The 14,472-nt window shown below is 59.3% G+C and overlaps 2 protein-coding genes and 1 non-coding gene across 5 annotated transcripts; 2 read left to right on the top strand and 1 right to left on the bottom strand.

Annotated features, from left to right (window-relative positions):
• The first annotated feature begins 21 nt into the window (after nucleotides 1-21).
• On the top strand, nucleotides 22-95 carry Trnan-guu. Its single transcript has one exon. It is a non-coding gene; the product is annotated as a tRNA-Asn (tRNA).
• Nucleotides 96-269: 174 nt separating this feature from the next.
• Ndufs7 (NADH dehydrogenase (ubiquinone) Fe-S protein 7, 20kDa (NADH-coenzyme Q reductase)) lies at nucleotides 270-7,982 on the top strand. The gene is made up of 8 exons (XM_005405978.2): nucleotides 270-382; nucleotides 2,892-2,928; nucleotides 3,331-3,399; nucleotides 3,740-3,857; nucleotides 4,778-4,957; nucleotides 5,032-5,078; nucleotides 6,130-6,218; nucleotides 7,795-7,982. The coding sequence occupies exons 1-8, from the start codon at nucleotides 367-369 to the stop codon at nucleotides 7,890-7,892; spliced, it is 654 nt and encodes a 217-aa protein (XP_005406035.1). The 5' UTR covers nucleotides 270-366; the 3' UTR covers nucleotides 7,893-7,982.
• A 935-nt stretch (nucleotides 7,983-8,917) lies between these two features.
• On the bottom strand, nucleotides 8,918-11,801 carry Gamt (guanidinoacetate N-methyltransferase). 3 transcript variants are annotated; one of them, XR_264162.2, is made up of 7 exons: nucleotides 11,552-11,801; nucleotides 10,452-10,597; nucleotides 10,254-10,317; nucleotides 9,927-9,994; nucleotides 9,717-9,827; nucleotides 9,320-9,479; nucleotides 9,106-9,198 (listed from the first exon to the last, which is right to left on the bottom strand). XR_264162.2 is itself a non-coding variant. In XM_005405974.2 (6 exons), exons 1-6 carry the CDS (start codon nucleotides 11,730-11,732, stop codon nucleotides 9,058-9,060), a joined length of 711 nt encoding a protein of 236 aa, XP_005406031.1. In that variant the 5' UTR covers nucleotides 11,733-11,798; the 3' UTR covers nucleotides 8,918-9,057. The 3 variants fall into 3 exon arrangements, 1 of the variants encoding a protein (XP_005406031.1); XR_264163.2 differs by having other exon boundaries at nucleotides 9,320-9,440; nucleotides 11,552-11,800; XM_005405974.2 differs by lacking the exon at nucleotides 9,320-9,479 and having other exon boundaries at nucleotides 8,918-9,198; nucleotides 11,552-11,798.
• Nucleotides 11,802-14,472: the final 2,671 nt, after the last annotated feature.

Here is a 14,472-nt window from a genome sequence, read left to right as displayed (position 1 = left end):
CGTAAGCTATTGTACAGCGCCGTCTCTGTGGCGCAATCGGTTAGCGCGTTCGGCTGTTAACCGAAAGGTTGGTGGTTCGAGCCCACCCAGGGACGGACAATTGTCACTTTTTCTTCCTTTTCGACATCCGAAAAAACAGTGCAGTGTCTTTTCCTTTGTCACCCTTATTCCGACCTCAGTTTTTGCGGGGCCAGAGGTCTGGGGACGCGCGGCGTGGACACAAACACGGAGGTGGAAAGAGCAGCGGAACGGCGCGACTCCGGGTTCCCGTTTCCGCACACATTCTGAGCCGCTTTGGGTGACGGCCCGAGGACCCGGAGCACTAAGAGGGCGGACCGCAGAGGTTGTCTGAAGGCCGAGGGCAAGATGGCGGCGCTGGCGGGTGAGCGCGGTGCCGGGGTGCTGGATTCGCGGGATCGTCGCGGGCCGGGGTCTAGGGCCGCGGGGACGTCGGGTTCCAGGGCCCAGGCTGGGGAACGTCGGGCATCACGGAGACCTAGGACGCCAGGACCTGGGTTTCTGCGGGCGTCGGCGCCTTTGTTAAGGCCCCAGTGTCTCGGGCTTTTTCATGCCGGCCTAGCTGTGATGAGTCTCTCGTTACTGAGGCCGGGTTACGGGCGGGGAAACCGAGGCAGGCTGGGCGGATGTGAGCAGGGGGCGCCTCTGGAGGGCGCCCGCGCGCTTAGCGCGAGCTGCTGCTCGGGAAGGGTGCGAGAGGCGGGCGCGGGACTTACACTCGGCTGACAGGAGCGAAACAGGTTCAGAGAGGACCCAGGCCACCGCCCCGCGCCGCGCTGCCTCCTCCCCCGGCCCCGGGCCCGCCGCGCAGGGGTTTATACCTGTCCTGCTCTGCGGACCTTTTGGACATCAGGGTAGCCTGTGGACCCCTCCCCAAAAAGTGAAATGGCATAAAATCGTAGGATCAAGAGGAAACGTGGGATACTGAGAGACAGTTATCAAATTCTGTCACACAACCCAATTGATAGCCAGCTGTGGTGGAGCAAGCCTGTGATCCCAGCATCCCAGAAGCTGAGGCAGGAGGATCCTGCGAGTTCAAGGCCAACCTGGGCTCCATAGTGAGACCCTGTCTCACACAAAAAAGAAAAAAAACAACCTAACTGGTGACTTAATCACCTGTGTGCTTTGATCGTTAATGCACAAGATGCCAGAACTGGGGCGGGTCTCGCTAAGGGAGCAGTCATAGGGAGCAAAGGGGACTAATTCTTGGAGTTTTCTGCTGCCTCGGTAACATGGCTAGGACTCTGGTTTTGCTGATGAAAAGTTACAGGTCTTGCCAGTACTGCTGTATTCTTTTGCCTGGGCTCAGAAATGAGTGAAAAACGCATTTTCAGTAAGACTTTGATGATAGTAAAGAAGTTATTTGCCTTTCTGTGCAATATTTCAGTTCTGAATTCTCACCAGGAATCCTTTGTGACAAATGCCCGTTCCAAAGCTGGGCATATTGGCACACTGCTGCTTAAGAGGCTGAGGCAGGAGAGTTTCTTCCACCTAGGAGTTTGGGATTAGTCTGCACACCATAGTGAGAACCTATCTCAAAAAAGAAAAAAGCTATTCCCATCACATCAGAGGTGCTCAGCAGGGTGTTTGGTTTGCTGTATTTCCAAGGCCCTAAGTTTTCAAGTGGGAAAACCGAGGCCTAGAGAGAGGCAGGTAACCTGTCTTTGTGCCCAGTCTCAGACTTGCCAAGAAGCAGGTCACCATCATGTCCTTGGGAGACTTGTAGCCTGCAGGGGGCCTCCGAAATCAGCGCCCTGAGTGAGTTGGGGCTTCGGGGACAGGCTGTGGGGACCACAGGGGGGCAGTGCAGCCCTCAGCCCTGGATTGGTGTGCTCAGGTGGCTTAAAGTACAGAAATTCATCCACTGTCGAGACTGGAAGTCCGATTGCTCAAGGTGTCACAGGCTGAGTTGCTCCTGAGGTCTTGCCTTGACCGTGGCTGCTGTCTTCTTGCTGGGACGGCCGTGGTCTTCGCTGTGTCTGTGTCCTGCTCCTTTTTTATTATATGGCCTCCAGGTCTGTGCTTCCGGGCCCATGTCAGGGACCTCACCTGTCCGTTAATCACCTCTGTAGAGACCCAGTGTCCAAACAGGGCCACGTTCTGCGGTGCTGGGGCTAAGGCATCACTGTGTGCATTTGAGGGGCACAGTTCAGCCCTGGATGGTCGCCAACCCTGGCCTCTCCGGCTGCCCCACTGTGTATCAGGATCTCTACCCGCCTCCACCACCATCTTTGTCCTTCTGGCTGCTCCCTTCCAGAAGTGTTCTCAAGGAGGCGTCCATCCAGGGCGTCCCTTCCTGTCTTTCCTTGTGTCAGCTCCTCTTGGAGGCCCTTGGCTGTGTAGGTTATGTGGACGGTGCCTTCGCTACGCTCCAGGGTGCATGTTCTGGGGCAGATCTGAAGCCCTCAAGCCCCAGCCCAGTGTCCAGAGCATCAGTTACTGAGCGCCGTCTGTGTGCCAGGCCCAGGCAAGGCCCAGACGGGGATGCGCAGTGTCACGGGAGCGAGCGGTCCACGGGTGCACGGAGGGGATGGCGCCCTGACCCAGAGGGTGGGTGGCGGGTGGGTGCCTGGCCTGAGGCCTTGGGAGAAGGGGCTGGCTCCGTGTGCGGCAGGGTGTTCAAGGCAGAGCGGACAGCGAGGCCAAGACCCTGAGGACATGGTGAGCGCGGAGAGACGGCCTTGCTGTGGGGTCTGAGTGCGCTTCCGGGGGCTTTGGGGTCTTCAGCAAGGGAGAGACATCGTCACTTTCTGAAAGCCCCCTCTGTGTCCTCAGAGGGATTGAGAGAGTGCAGGGCGACAGCAGCGGTGTGGCGGGAGGGAGGGCCTAGCAGGGACACCGCTCACCCCACGCCCGCCTCATTCCCTCCACAGCTTCTGGCCCGCGCTGCATCCGGATCCTCGGCCTGCGGTGAGTGCTGCCACCTGTCAGGTGGGGCACTCGGCCGTGGCTGTCACAGCCTGCCGGGGAGCCCTTGGGGAGGGTCACCGGTGAGCAGGGGCGGGCTGGGGCTGGCGTCTGTCGTCAGCAAAGGTGTGCGGGGGGGCCCCCGTGGGATGGTTGTGGGGTGGCAGAGGGTGCCAGTGCCCTCAGAGCACGCGCCGTCTGTCCTGGCAAGGTGCCCTGCCAGGCTGGCTCGAGAGGTCCAGCATGGAGGGCCTGGTGTCAGCGTTTCCTTCTAGAGCGGTTCCCAGGGTCTCCTCAGGCACTCAGTGGCCCATGCCCCTGAAGAAGCTGTTCCGCCTGAGCATCTTCGGGCTCGGGGCCTGAGTGAGGGGCGGGGCGGGCGGCCGCTTACCTGGCTCTCTGCAGCTCCGGTGTGGGCGCCGCTGTGCAGGCACGAGGTGTCCATCAGAGCCCGGCCGCTGCGGACCCTAGCAGGTGAGGCCACCCTCACCCTCTGCCCACCTCGCCCCCTGATGCCTTCTGCTCACTGCATCCTGGTCCCCCGGGAGCCCTGCAGCCACATCTGCCCTGCGGCCACATCCGCCCTCCGGTCCTGGGTGCCCGTGGCGCCTCCCGGAGCCCCTGGGAGCAGCCCTGTGTTGTTCTCACCTTCAGTGAGGCCTGACCGTGTGCTGTCCAGGCCCTGCCTGTGCCTGCTCCTTTGTCCCCACCTCCAGGCGGCTACCCCGGGTGCGGTGCCCGGGCAAGGGCAATGGGTGGCCACCCCATGGCCGTGTCACTGACGCTTCCCACGCCTGCGTGTCCCTTTACCCAGCACCCAGCCTGCTGTACCCAAGGGCGGAGCCGTGGTCCCAAAACCCCCCACACTCCCCAGGAGCCGTGGCGAGTATGTGGTGGCCAAGTTGGATGACCTCATCAACTGGGCCCGTCGGGTGAGCACCCCGTCCCCTCTCCCCGTCAACACACACACTACCCTTGGGATGCAGGGACAAGGCTGGCTGTCCTGAGCACCCCCCAGTTCTACAGTGGGGTTCACCCTCCTCCTTCCCCACTGCCTGACCTCCCCCTGGGCCCAGCGAGCCAATGACTCCTCCTGCAGGTCTCATCCTAGCCTGTGTTCCCTGTTCTCTTCTGATGTGCAAGGGACTTTTAACCTCACAAAGCCGTGCAGGCTGACACACGTCCTCCTCAGTGAAGTCCGCTCAGCCCTCCCATGCGGCACCTACGACATGTGTCCCTGTGACCAGCTGGCCACTCCTCACAGCTCTGCCCGGTGCCTGGCCTCGCCGTGGTACTGAGTCTCACAATGGCCCATTGAGGGCGCGTGGCTCCGCCTCCCCCTTTGTCTGTGTTGGGCACAGTGCCCAGGGCAGCCTCCGTGGGAGCCCACAGCTGCCAGGATGGAGCTGCCCGCTGCAGGGCCCTTTGTAACCACCGAAGTGCAGAGACATGGTCAGGGTCTGTCCAGTGCAGGTGCCACCCAAGTGGCCCTGGCCATCTAGGCCAAGGGGTGACCTCTTCACACTTTGCAGCCCAGGTGGTGCCACCAACGCCCACACACCTATTGATGAGCATCGGGGCCACTTCTAGATATCAGACCCAGGGCGGGAGGGCCAGGAGCTGGGGGTGCAAGACACCAAATGCTGCAGGACAGTGAGGGAACCGGGAGGGCTTCCTGGAGGAGCTGCACATGGCGCCCAGGGCTGTCGTGTCAGGTCTCGGGGAAGGTGGGCAGGATGGTGCTGGTTCTGAGCCCTCTCCCGGGCCTGGAGCCCGGCCGCTGGCCTTGCTGATTCTAACGGGAGGGCAGAAACCTGTGTGGATGGTGGCTGACTGGCCGGCCCTCACCCAGAGCTCGCTGTGGCCCATGACCTTTGGCCTGGCCTGCTGCGCTGTGGAAATGATGCACATGGCTGCCCCACGCTATGACATGGACCGCTTCGGCGTGGTCTTCCGCGCCAGCCCACGCCAGGCCGACGTGATGATTGTGGCTGGCACACTCACCAACAAGATGGCCCCGGCGCTCCGCAAGGTAGGCCCAGCCCCCGCCCGCCCCTCCGGCCTGCACCGAGCGGCGCGCAGAGCCTGATGCTGCGTCTCCTCCAGGTCTATGACCAGATGCCAGAGCCACGCTATGTCGTGTCCATGGGGAGGTGAGTACTGCTCCCCACCCCACCTTCACCCCTCACGTCTGTCCAGGTATCACAGGCGAGGCCCTCAGCACGTCCTCAGCACACCTGTACCTAGCTGCCACCTGTCACGTGCTCCTCTGTCCACTGCCCGCCCAGGCAGCAGGCCCAGGCGCGGGCAGCCGGCAGCCTCCTTTCCACCCAGCTCAGTGCTGTGTAAGAGCAGCCTTTTACTGTGTAGACGCACTGGTCTGGGGAGACAGCTCAGCGGCGCAGCGCCTGCCTGGCAAGCGCAAGGTCCTGAGTTCAATTCCTGATACCAAAAAAAAGTTCATAGTTTAGATTCATTGGCTTTTAGTTATAGTTAGATGCATGACTATTGTCCCTGTCTAGTTCTAAACCTGCATCACCTCGAAGGAAACCCCATCCATACCCATGAGCAGTCAGCCGTCTCCTCTCAGCCCTGGCACCCGTGAGGTCACTTCCTGCCTCTGGGTTCACCTGTCCTGGGTGTTTCCTGTTCACGGAGCCCGCGCTGTGTGTCCTCTGTCTGGCATCTCTCACTGAGCACAGTGTCGAAGTCCACCCACACTGGCAAGTGTCACAGCCTCGCTGTGCAGCTTTTGTTGGCCGAGTGACATCCCCGTGTGGGGACTTACAAGTAACCTAATTAATGAGCAGCTGTAGAACATTCCGGAATGCCAGACACTGCAGTTATTTCCATTTTCCTGGCCCTGGTGAGCCGTGTGATGCATGAAGCTACAGGCATTTCCAGGTCTCTCCAGGGTGTGTGCACCCCAGAGATGGGGTGGGTGGCGGGTCTGGACTGCTCCGCAGACGGCTGCTTCCCGTGCTCCCACTCCCCGGCTCTGCTCTTTTGGGGGGCTGCTTCCCATGTTTCCCAGCACACATCTGCTTGTGTGCCCCATCTTGCAGAAGGTTCCCAGAGGTGCTTGGCCTCTCCAGGCCGCCCGTCTGTGATACTGCGACTGGCCTTCACTAGGTTCCTGATGCCAAGTGGGGCTGGGAGGGCCCACGGTGCCAGGGTGGCCCCTCAGGGTGCTTTCTCCCCCAGCTGTGCCAATGGAGGAGGCTACTACCACTATTCCTACTCCGTTGTGAGGGGCTGTGACCGCATCGTCCCCGTGGACATCTACGTGCCAGGTAAGGGCGGTCCAGGCCTGCTCCTTCTGCTCCACACCCACCTAGGCCACACCTCCCCATGTTGTGGACGGGCAGGCTGAGGTCCCTGAGGAACAGTGCCACCCCAGGCCTAGCCCCCTTGGTCATGGATAGAAGCTCCCAATAGAAGCTCTAGGTGGTGGCCTGGTCCTGGTGTCAGAAGGTCGGAGTAGCAGAATGAATGGCTGACATTTGCCAGTTACTGCAACAGTTTCATGTGGTTCTGTCTGAGAGAGAAAGTCCAAAGAAATGTAATTACTAAAACTAACAAGAAAAGGTCCCTGCAGACAGGACATTGTCCCTGGTCCTCATTCTCACAGAAGGGCCCACGAGATTCCAGGCTGGGGATCTTCAGGATGCCCAGATTTACAAAATAAAAGTACCAGGCATGGTGATACACACCTGTCATCCCAGTACTCAAGAAGCTGAGGCAGGAGCACTACCGTGGGTTCAAGGTCTGGCTACATAGTGAGACCCTGCCTCAAAAAAGATAAAAAAAATAAAAAGGGTGGGGAGTGCTAGTCTCAGTGTGAGACCATAGTTTTATTTTGTTTTTGTTTTTATCTTTTTGAGACAGGGTCTCGCCATACAGTTCAGACTGACCTTGAGCTCACTTTGTAGCCCAGGCTGGCCTTGAAGTCACAACGATCCTCCTGCCTCAGCCTCCCAAGTGCTGAGATTACAGGTGTGCACCACCACACCCAGCCTGAGACCATGGTTTTAATCTCTGTGACCTCAGAAGAAAAAAAAAAAGTTCAGGATTGTCAGTTAGCTTTGAATGTCAGAATAACACTGAATAATAATTTAAAAAAACAGTAAGTAACCAGGTATGGTGATGTACACTGTGATCCTAGCACTCAGGAGGCTAAAGCAGGATGATCAAGAAGAGTCTGTGGCCAGCCTGGGCTACATAGTGAATTCAAGGCCAGCTTGAACTACATAGTGAGATCTTGTCTCAAAACAACAACAAAAAACAGGTCGGGCGTTGTGGCGCATGCCTGTAATCCCAGCACTCGGGAGGCTGAGGCAGGAGGATCCTTGTGAGTTCGAGACCAGCCTGGGCTACAAAGTGAGCTCAAGGCGGCCTGAACTACATAGTGAGACCCTGTCTCAAAAAGACCAAAAAACAACAAAAAAAGTACACCCTACAAGTACTGGATGTTTGTTTGAGGTTCACGATTAACTGGTGTCCTTTATTCTACCTGGCGGAGAGTCCCGTGGGCGTCTCTGTCCACACGTGGCTCCGCAGGTCGGCGCAGAGGGGCACTGGCCCCGAGGGCGGCCAGTGGTGTGCACAGCCAGGAAGCAGCCTTATGCCCAGCTCTCAGCACCTCCCAAAGGGCAGAGACACAGGTCTGACCTCGAGTTAGAGTTAACCGGAAGTGTCGATTTGCTCAGCATTGTGAGCTGAGCGGTCACCGTCTCAGTCCTGGGCTTCTGCCCAAGGCCAGCACAGGGCTGGTCGCCAGCCCAAGGCCGCGCTTCCTGACCTTCCCAGGCCCTGGTGCAGAGGAGGGCGGGGAGGCCACTCCGGGAGACTGAGGCTGTGTCCCCACAGGCTGCCCGCCCACAGCCGAGGCCCTGCTCTACGGCATCCTGCAGCTGCAGCGGAAGATCAAACGCGAAAAGAAGCTCAGCATCTGGTACCGCCGGTAGTGCCCTACAGCCACTCGGCCCCGACCCACTGGTGCTGCCCGAGTGTCCCCGAGAGTGTGAATAAACCGAGACTGTAAATAAACCACCCCAGTTCCACGGGTGCCCCATGCAGTTGGGTGGGGGGCCCAGGCGGCCCTTGCCTGTCAGCTGGGGTCTCTTCTGCCTTTTTCATGGATGAAAATACCAAGGCCCAGAGTTGAATTACAACCCAGCTGCACCCTTTCCTAGGACTGTCTGGCTGTGGGACGGGAAGCCGGGGTCCCCTGACTCGGTCTCCCTCCCAGGCCCCACAGCAACAATGCCTGCCCTTGTCCCCACCCACACTGGGCCCCCTCGGGGTCGGGGCAGTGGCCTCTGGCCAACCACATGGCTGAGGCCGGTCACTGCCCCAGGCTTGTTTCTGAGTAGGGGAAACGGGGACCCACATATGGCCAAGGACAGGGGCTAAGGACAGGCAGGCCAGGCCCCTTCCCAGCTGTCGCAGTGAGCCCGCAGGGCCCCCAACACCCGGCCTCTACCTCTCCCAGCCCAGCACCCTCAGACGGTGCCCCGTCCTCCAGCCCGAGCCCTCCTCTGAGGACGTTCAGTGGCCAGGCCCTGGAGACTGGCTGCAGGTCCCCAGCATGAGCCACTGCGTATCAGGTGGCGGGAGGAAAGGGGGTCCGGGACACGGGAGAGTGCTGCCCCGCCCCGCCCAAGGGCAGCTTCAAGTCCAAACCACAGAGTGGGAAGGGTGCTCCAGGTGGAGGAAGAGCCCACAGGAAAGAGGGCAGCTCCCCTGGGGATCTAGAGGAGTTGAGAACTGGCTGGGGACAAGGCTGATGGCCCTAGGGGCCAGATGGGGCCAGGCTGCAATGGGAGGCAGAACACTTGAAGGCAGACAGGGCGCCCGCTGCGAGTTGACTCCCTAAGACTCCCCTCAGGGCCACCCCCTCAGCCCCTGCTGTGACCACTGGGAGACTGCCATGGCTGCCCAGGTAGGGACGTCAGAACAGTGGGGCCCACAAGACGATGACACTCACAGCTAAACACTCGGCCCGCCAGCCAGCTCGGCGACCACATTTATTTCACCCTCGTGCCCTGGAGGGAAACCATGGTGTCCGAGGTGGGGGCTGGAAGGCTGCGCATGTCCCGGCTGGTTCTCGTGCACCAGGGGGGCAGCGGCTCACTGCTTGGTGACCAGGGGTGTGATCATCTGCGGGAAGGCATAGTAGCGGCAGTCGGCCGGCGGCACCAGCCCCATCACCTCGGTGCAGATGTTCTCCCGCTGGAAGCCTGCTTCCTGCAGCGCTGGCACTTGTGTCTCCTGGTGGGACAGGTCTGGGTCACACAGGGCCACGGGCCCTCATCCGCACCCCAGGCCCAGCACTGGGAACACGGACACAAGCCCTAGCCTGGCATCCCGGGGACAGGACGCTCACTCCCACCTAGGGTGCCTGTGCAGGCCTGTGTCCTTGGCAGTGTGCCAAAACAAAAGAATCAGGACAGCGAAGGACCCAGAAAGTCATCCTCGGCACCATGGCATCCAGCAGGCTCTCCGGAGAGCACCTTAGAGGAACATGGTGGACAGAGACCTGGAGGGGGCAGCTGGACGGGCAGTGGAGGGCAGAGCGAATGTGAGGGGCTCGGGCTCAATCCCAAGGGCACTAGGGAGCCATGGGAGGTGGTTGAACTGGTGTGGGCCTTGTCTGGTTTCCAAGTGGAAAATGACAGCACAATCCAAGCCACCCACACCCTGTGGGAGGAAGGGCCCCTCCCTAGGACACACGGCAACTCCAGCCACCCACAACGTCACTGCCCAGCTTTAGGGTAGGAAGGTCGCACCTCAAACATGGTGGTGATGTCCGAGTACTTGGACTTCATGAGCTCTCCCCAGGAGGTGAGGTTGCAGTAGGTAAGTACGCCCCCTGGCTTCAGCAAGCGGAAGGCATGGTTCTGAGGGGACAACAGTGAAGAGCAGCTGAGGTGTGCATGGGGGCTCCCCACAGGACTGCACCGGGGTGAGTCAGGAAGGACAGGTGCCCAGGGGCCTACCCTGATGAAGTTGAACTGGTGCGTGTGCCAGGTCTCCTCCGACAGCGGGTACGTGTCATACAGGATCCCTGCACGGGGGATGCCAGCCCATCCGCTCAGTCACCGGCAGCCTCAGCCCACTCATCCCAGAGCTGAAGGCCAGACCAGCAGACCGCCCGCCTGCCTGCCTGGCCCTTGCATGTGTCCTCCTCTGCCTGCCCACCCAGGTGCTGCCCCAAGTCTGCAGCAGAGGTGGTGCAACTGCAGCCAGAGGCTGCCAGATAGGAGCTGGAGGCCCCACACTTGCCCCGTCGAGTGTCCTCCCCCGCCCAGCCCCGAGCCCCTCACCATCAAAGTGACAGTCTGGCAGTGTGGGCGCCACGTCCTCCCACAGGCCTTTCAAGGGGACAACCTTGAAGAGGGGAAGAAAAATAGGCTGAGGGTCAGGGAGGCCCCCAAGATCGATCTACCTGCGGAAAGGGACTCCCAAGGAAAAAGACCACCCTCCACCTCTGGGCCCCCAAGAGCCGGGCTAGCGGGTGGCACCTTGTGCGGCTGCTGCTGGGCCCAGGCCTGGAGCCGCCGGAAGACGCCATCATTACATTCAATGATCCAGTGCTCAGTGATGGGGGCCTCCTGCACCTTTGAGGCTGCAATGGCCATGCCGAAGCCCACCTCCAGGACCCGGCCCCCTGGGCAGACAGACAGAGGGCCCAGGCGTTACACACAGGCCCCCAGCTGGGCAGCTGCCTGGCGGAGGGGGCACCGAGTGGGGCCCTGTCAGTGGGTCACACTTGTTACAAGTTGGATGGACACAGCCATCCTGAGAGGGGCCAGCGTGGTCCCTGGCCAGTGGTCAGAGGGAGGGTAGCCAGCCAGGGAGGACTTGCACAGCTGGTTCTGAGCCCAGCCCCTGGGGCCTTGGACTTTGAGCCTATGCTCACTCTGTTTGTATTGGTGGCTCTTATCGCTGTAGTTGGCTACTTTTCTGTCCCCTTTCCTCTTTCCAGCTTGCAAGGACAAGGCCTGCTGAAACCAGGGAGGGGATGGTGTGGTTCCAAATTGGTCCTCTCTGTGCCACTCTGCTCAGACGTGCCCATTTGCCAGGTGGGACTACTGAGCCCCAGCACCCAGGTGCCATATGCTCATGTTCTGGACGGGCTTGTCTGGAGCTGGGGGGCACCTGGGCTCCAAACGATCAAGCAGTGCAGCACCATCCCACCAGACAGCTGTCTCCCTAGCTCTGCTTTCCTGAGCTATTCTTAGTTACAGCGGGGGCGGGGCCTCCCAGGCGGTGCTAGGCAGCCTCCTGACCCAAGACCAGCAGCTCAGATCCTATGCCCAGGCCACACATGGGGGCCGCATGCACGAGGTCCATCCGAGGTTGCGCGCCCCTCGATCCAGCCTAGGGAGGGGCCCTCCATCTCCCCGCAGGAATAAGTTCGAATTCCCACTGTGTGCGGGAGGCAGGGGGGCTCGTGCCTGCACCCCTCTCCTTTACTGCCTCCTTTACTCCACTACCAGCCCCATCACCCAGGCGAGGAAACCGAGGAACACAGAGGTGCTGAAGCACCGGGGCAGGACCTGGGGTTGCAAAGCCCGCCCCAGCCTCAGTTTGCCCCCGCGCCAGCGCGGGCGGGAGCTACCTCTGGAGGAGGCGGCGGCCGCTAGCGAGTGCATGTAGGGCGTCTCCCAGCGCTCCATCACCGGCTTGCCCAGGATTTCCAGGTGTGTGTCGGCCGCATCGTAGGCGGCCGGCGCCGCATGCCATGCAGGGGCGCAGTCCTCGCCCGGCGCGAACAGTGGGCTGGCGGCTGGGAGACTCATGTCGTGTCCGAGCTAAACCAGGCTAGAGGTGGCTCGGACTTCTGGGCCGGGGGGCGGGACCGCCCGGGGCCTTCTGGAGGGGCGGGGCGGGCGGGGTCGGGGTGGGGCCTTGGGGACGGTCCCGCCCCCTGGACGGGCAGGGCTTGTGGCCGGAGCCTTCTGTGAGAAGCGGTGCTGATAAGGGCGGGGCCAGGGCCTTCGGAGAGGGGCGAGGTCGGGGAGGGGCCTTCCGTTGGGGGTGGGGCCGATCGAGGGCTTTCTAGACAGGGAGGTGTAAGGGGCGGGACCTTGAGGCTGAGCCCGGCCCTTCTCGGTTAGGCGGAGCCGGAGGCGTGGCCTTGTGGCGGGGCGGGGAATGTGGGCGGGGCTGGCGGCCCGAGCTCGATACGCGGCGGCACAGCGACCTCTGGCGGCGAGTGCAGAGGGAGGCGGCGGAGCGGGGCTGGCGGGGCGCGTATCCTCGCTGGGTCTCCCCGGAAGCCCTAGCTGTCTCGCCCTGCGTCCGCCCCCTGCAGTCCCCACCTAGGCGCTAAGCGGCCACGCTTTCCTCCTGAGTCACAGCCGCAGCAAGCTCCCGTTTCGCAGCAGTGTGGGGAGCATGACACTGATTCTCCGCACTGTTGGAAAGTGCCTAGAGTGTTTAAAATCATTTCATCTTTAGAGTATGCCGTAGTGGTTTCTGCTGTTATCCCCATTTTTGAGATGGGGAAACTGAGGAAGCTAGAAGCAACACCGGAAACCAAGCTGGTGGAGGCAGGAGTTTGAGAACAGAACATTCATTACCAGCCCAACCTGGACAATTTAGTGATATATGGAGTCTCTGTTTTAAAAAAAATAAAATTAAAAAGGGGGCGCTAGAGATAAATCTCACTACAAAGGCCCTGGGCTCAGTCCGGAGTACTGAAAAACAAAGCGCAGCCCCTACTTTAGAACTATATTAAGCACAGTCCTGCTTGCCGGGGTCACCTGAGACCCAGGATTTTTTTGTTTTTGTTTTGTTTTGAGACAGGGTCTTGCTCTGTAGCCTAGGCTGGGCTGCCACTCGTGCTGATCCTCCTGCCTCAGCCTCCCAAGTTCTGGGATTACAGATGTGCACCACCGGGCTGGGGATTTAGCTCAGCGGCAAAAGCGCCTGCCTGGCAAGCGCAAGGTCGTGAGTTCGGTTCCTGGTACCGGAGAAAAGCCCCCCCAAAAAAAACAAAACAAAAAAAAAACAGATGTGCACCACCGTGTCCAGCAGCCCCAGGACCTTGACTGGGACTCAGGCCCAGTCCCAGGGGGGTCTGTCCTTAGAAAGTCGGGAAAGTGGGCCTTGTCTCCTGCTCCCAGGGGCACAGGCAGCCTTTGCCCCAGCCCAGGGCCACTGCTTGGAGTCAGTGGTACCCTGTGTGCCTCCCTGACTGTGATATGTGGCTTCCTCTTTCCCATGGGATCCTGGAACCAGGTCATGAGGGTTGAGCACCCGATCCCTGCTGAGTGCTTTGCACAGCTTCCTGGATGGGGCCTGTTCTTACTCCCATTTAATACACAGAGAAACTGAGGCCTGGGGAAACTGAAGTCTGGGAACTACAGAGCTGGGGTGTGAACACAGACAGCCTCCTATGCAGTTGGGTGCCTGACTTCTTCCTGCATCTGGAGGCTTCTATCATTTCCAGATGTATGCTGAGGTCACAGCTCTGCTCACAGCCGGGCCTGGGCACCAGATGTCTGAACCTTGCAACCCCTGGACCTTTGCACAAACCGTTTGCCTCCTCTGGGCACTTCACTGCCTGAAAATATTTCTTCGTGGTTGTGTGGTCCCTCTGACAGGGCCACTTATTAAGCCTGGTACACAGAGAGTGCTTGATAAATATTGAGGAGCCAGGCATGATGATACATTCCTGTCATCCCAGTACTCTGGGAGGCTGAAGCAGGAGGACTGCAAGTTCAAATCTAGCCTGGATACTCTGGTTTCTCTTCAGATTGTATATATCTTTTGCCTTTTACAAATCTAGCCTGGGCCATTTAGTGGGTTAGCAAGACCCTCTCTCAAAATAAAAAACATGAGCTGGGCATGGTGGCACATCCCTATAAGCCCAGCATTTGGGAAGCTGAGGCAAAAGGATTGCCACAAGTTCAGGGCCACCCGAGGTCACATCATGAGTTCAAGGCCAGTTTGACGTACATCACAAGACCCTGTCTCAAAACAAAAACACAAAAACGTGAGAAGGACTGTGATGTAGCTCAGTGAAGGCCCTGGGTTCCATCCATAGCATTGCAAGAAAAAAAGAAACAAAGACAATAGGTGGTAGTTACTAAATGACATCAACTCAAGAGATGCCCTGCAAAGTCCAAGAAAGAAGGCATACTGTATTAGTTAGCTGTTGCCATGTAACAAATGACTCCCAAATATAGCAGTGAAAAATAATGCAGACTTGTTTCAGTGTCTGTGGGATGGGAGTCCACTCACAGCCAAATGGAACAGAGTCCTAAATCCTCAGCTCCTCATATGGTTGTAGTCAAGTTATCAGTCAGAGCCAGGTGTGGTGGTGCACACCTGTCCTTCCAGTGCTTTGGAGGGTGAGGCAGGATTGCCACAAGTTCAGATCCAGCCTAAACTACATAGCGAGACACTGTCTCAAAAAAAATAAATAAAAATTCTATTTTTATTTGGCCACTTGGTACAGACCAAACTGGTTACAGCTGCTAACCACAAGTCACATCCTAACACAGTAATTTATTTTTTTCTTTCTTTCTTCTT

The sequence above is a fragment of the Chinchilla lanigera genome, unplaced genomic scaffold (genome assembly GCF_000276665.1).
Source record: "Chinchilla lanigera isolate Chin_1 unplaced genomic scaffold, ChiLan1.0 scaffold00094, whole genome shotgun sequence".
Taxonomy (NCBI): domain Eukaryota; kingdom Metazoa; phylum Chordata; class Mammalia; order Rodentia; family Chinchillidae; genus Chinchilla; species Chinchilla lanigera.
This window is presented reverse-complemented; position numbering and strand designations above follow the sequence as displayed.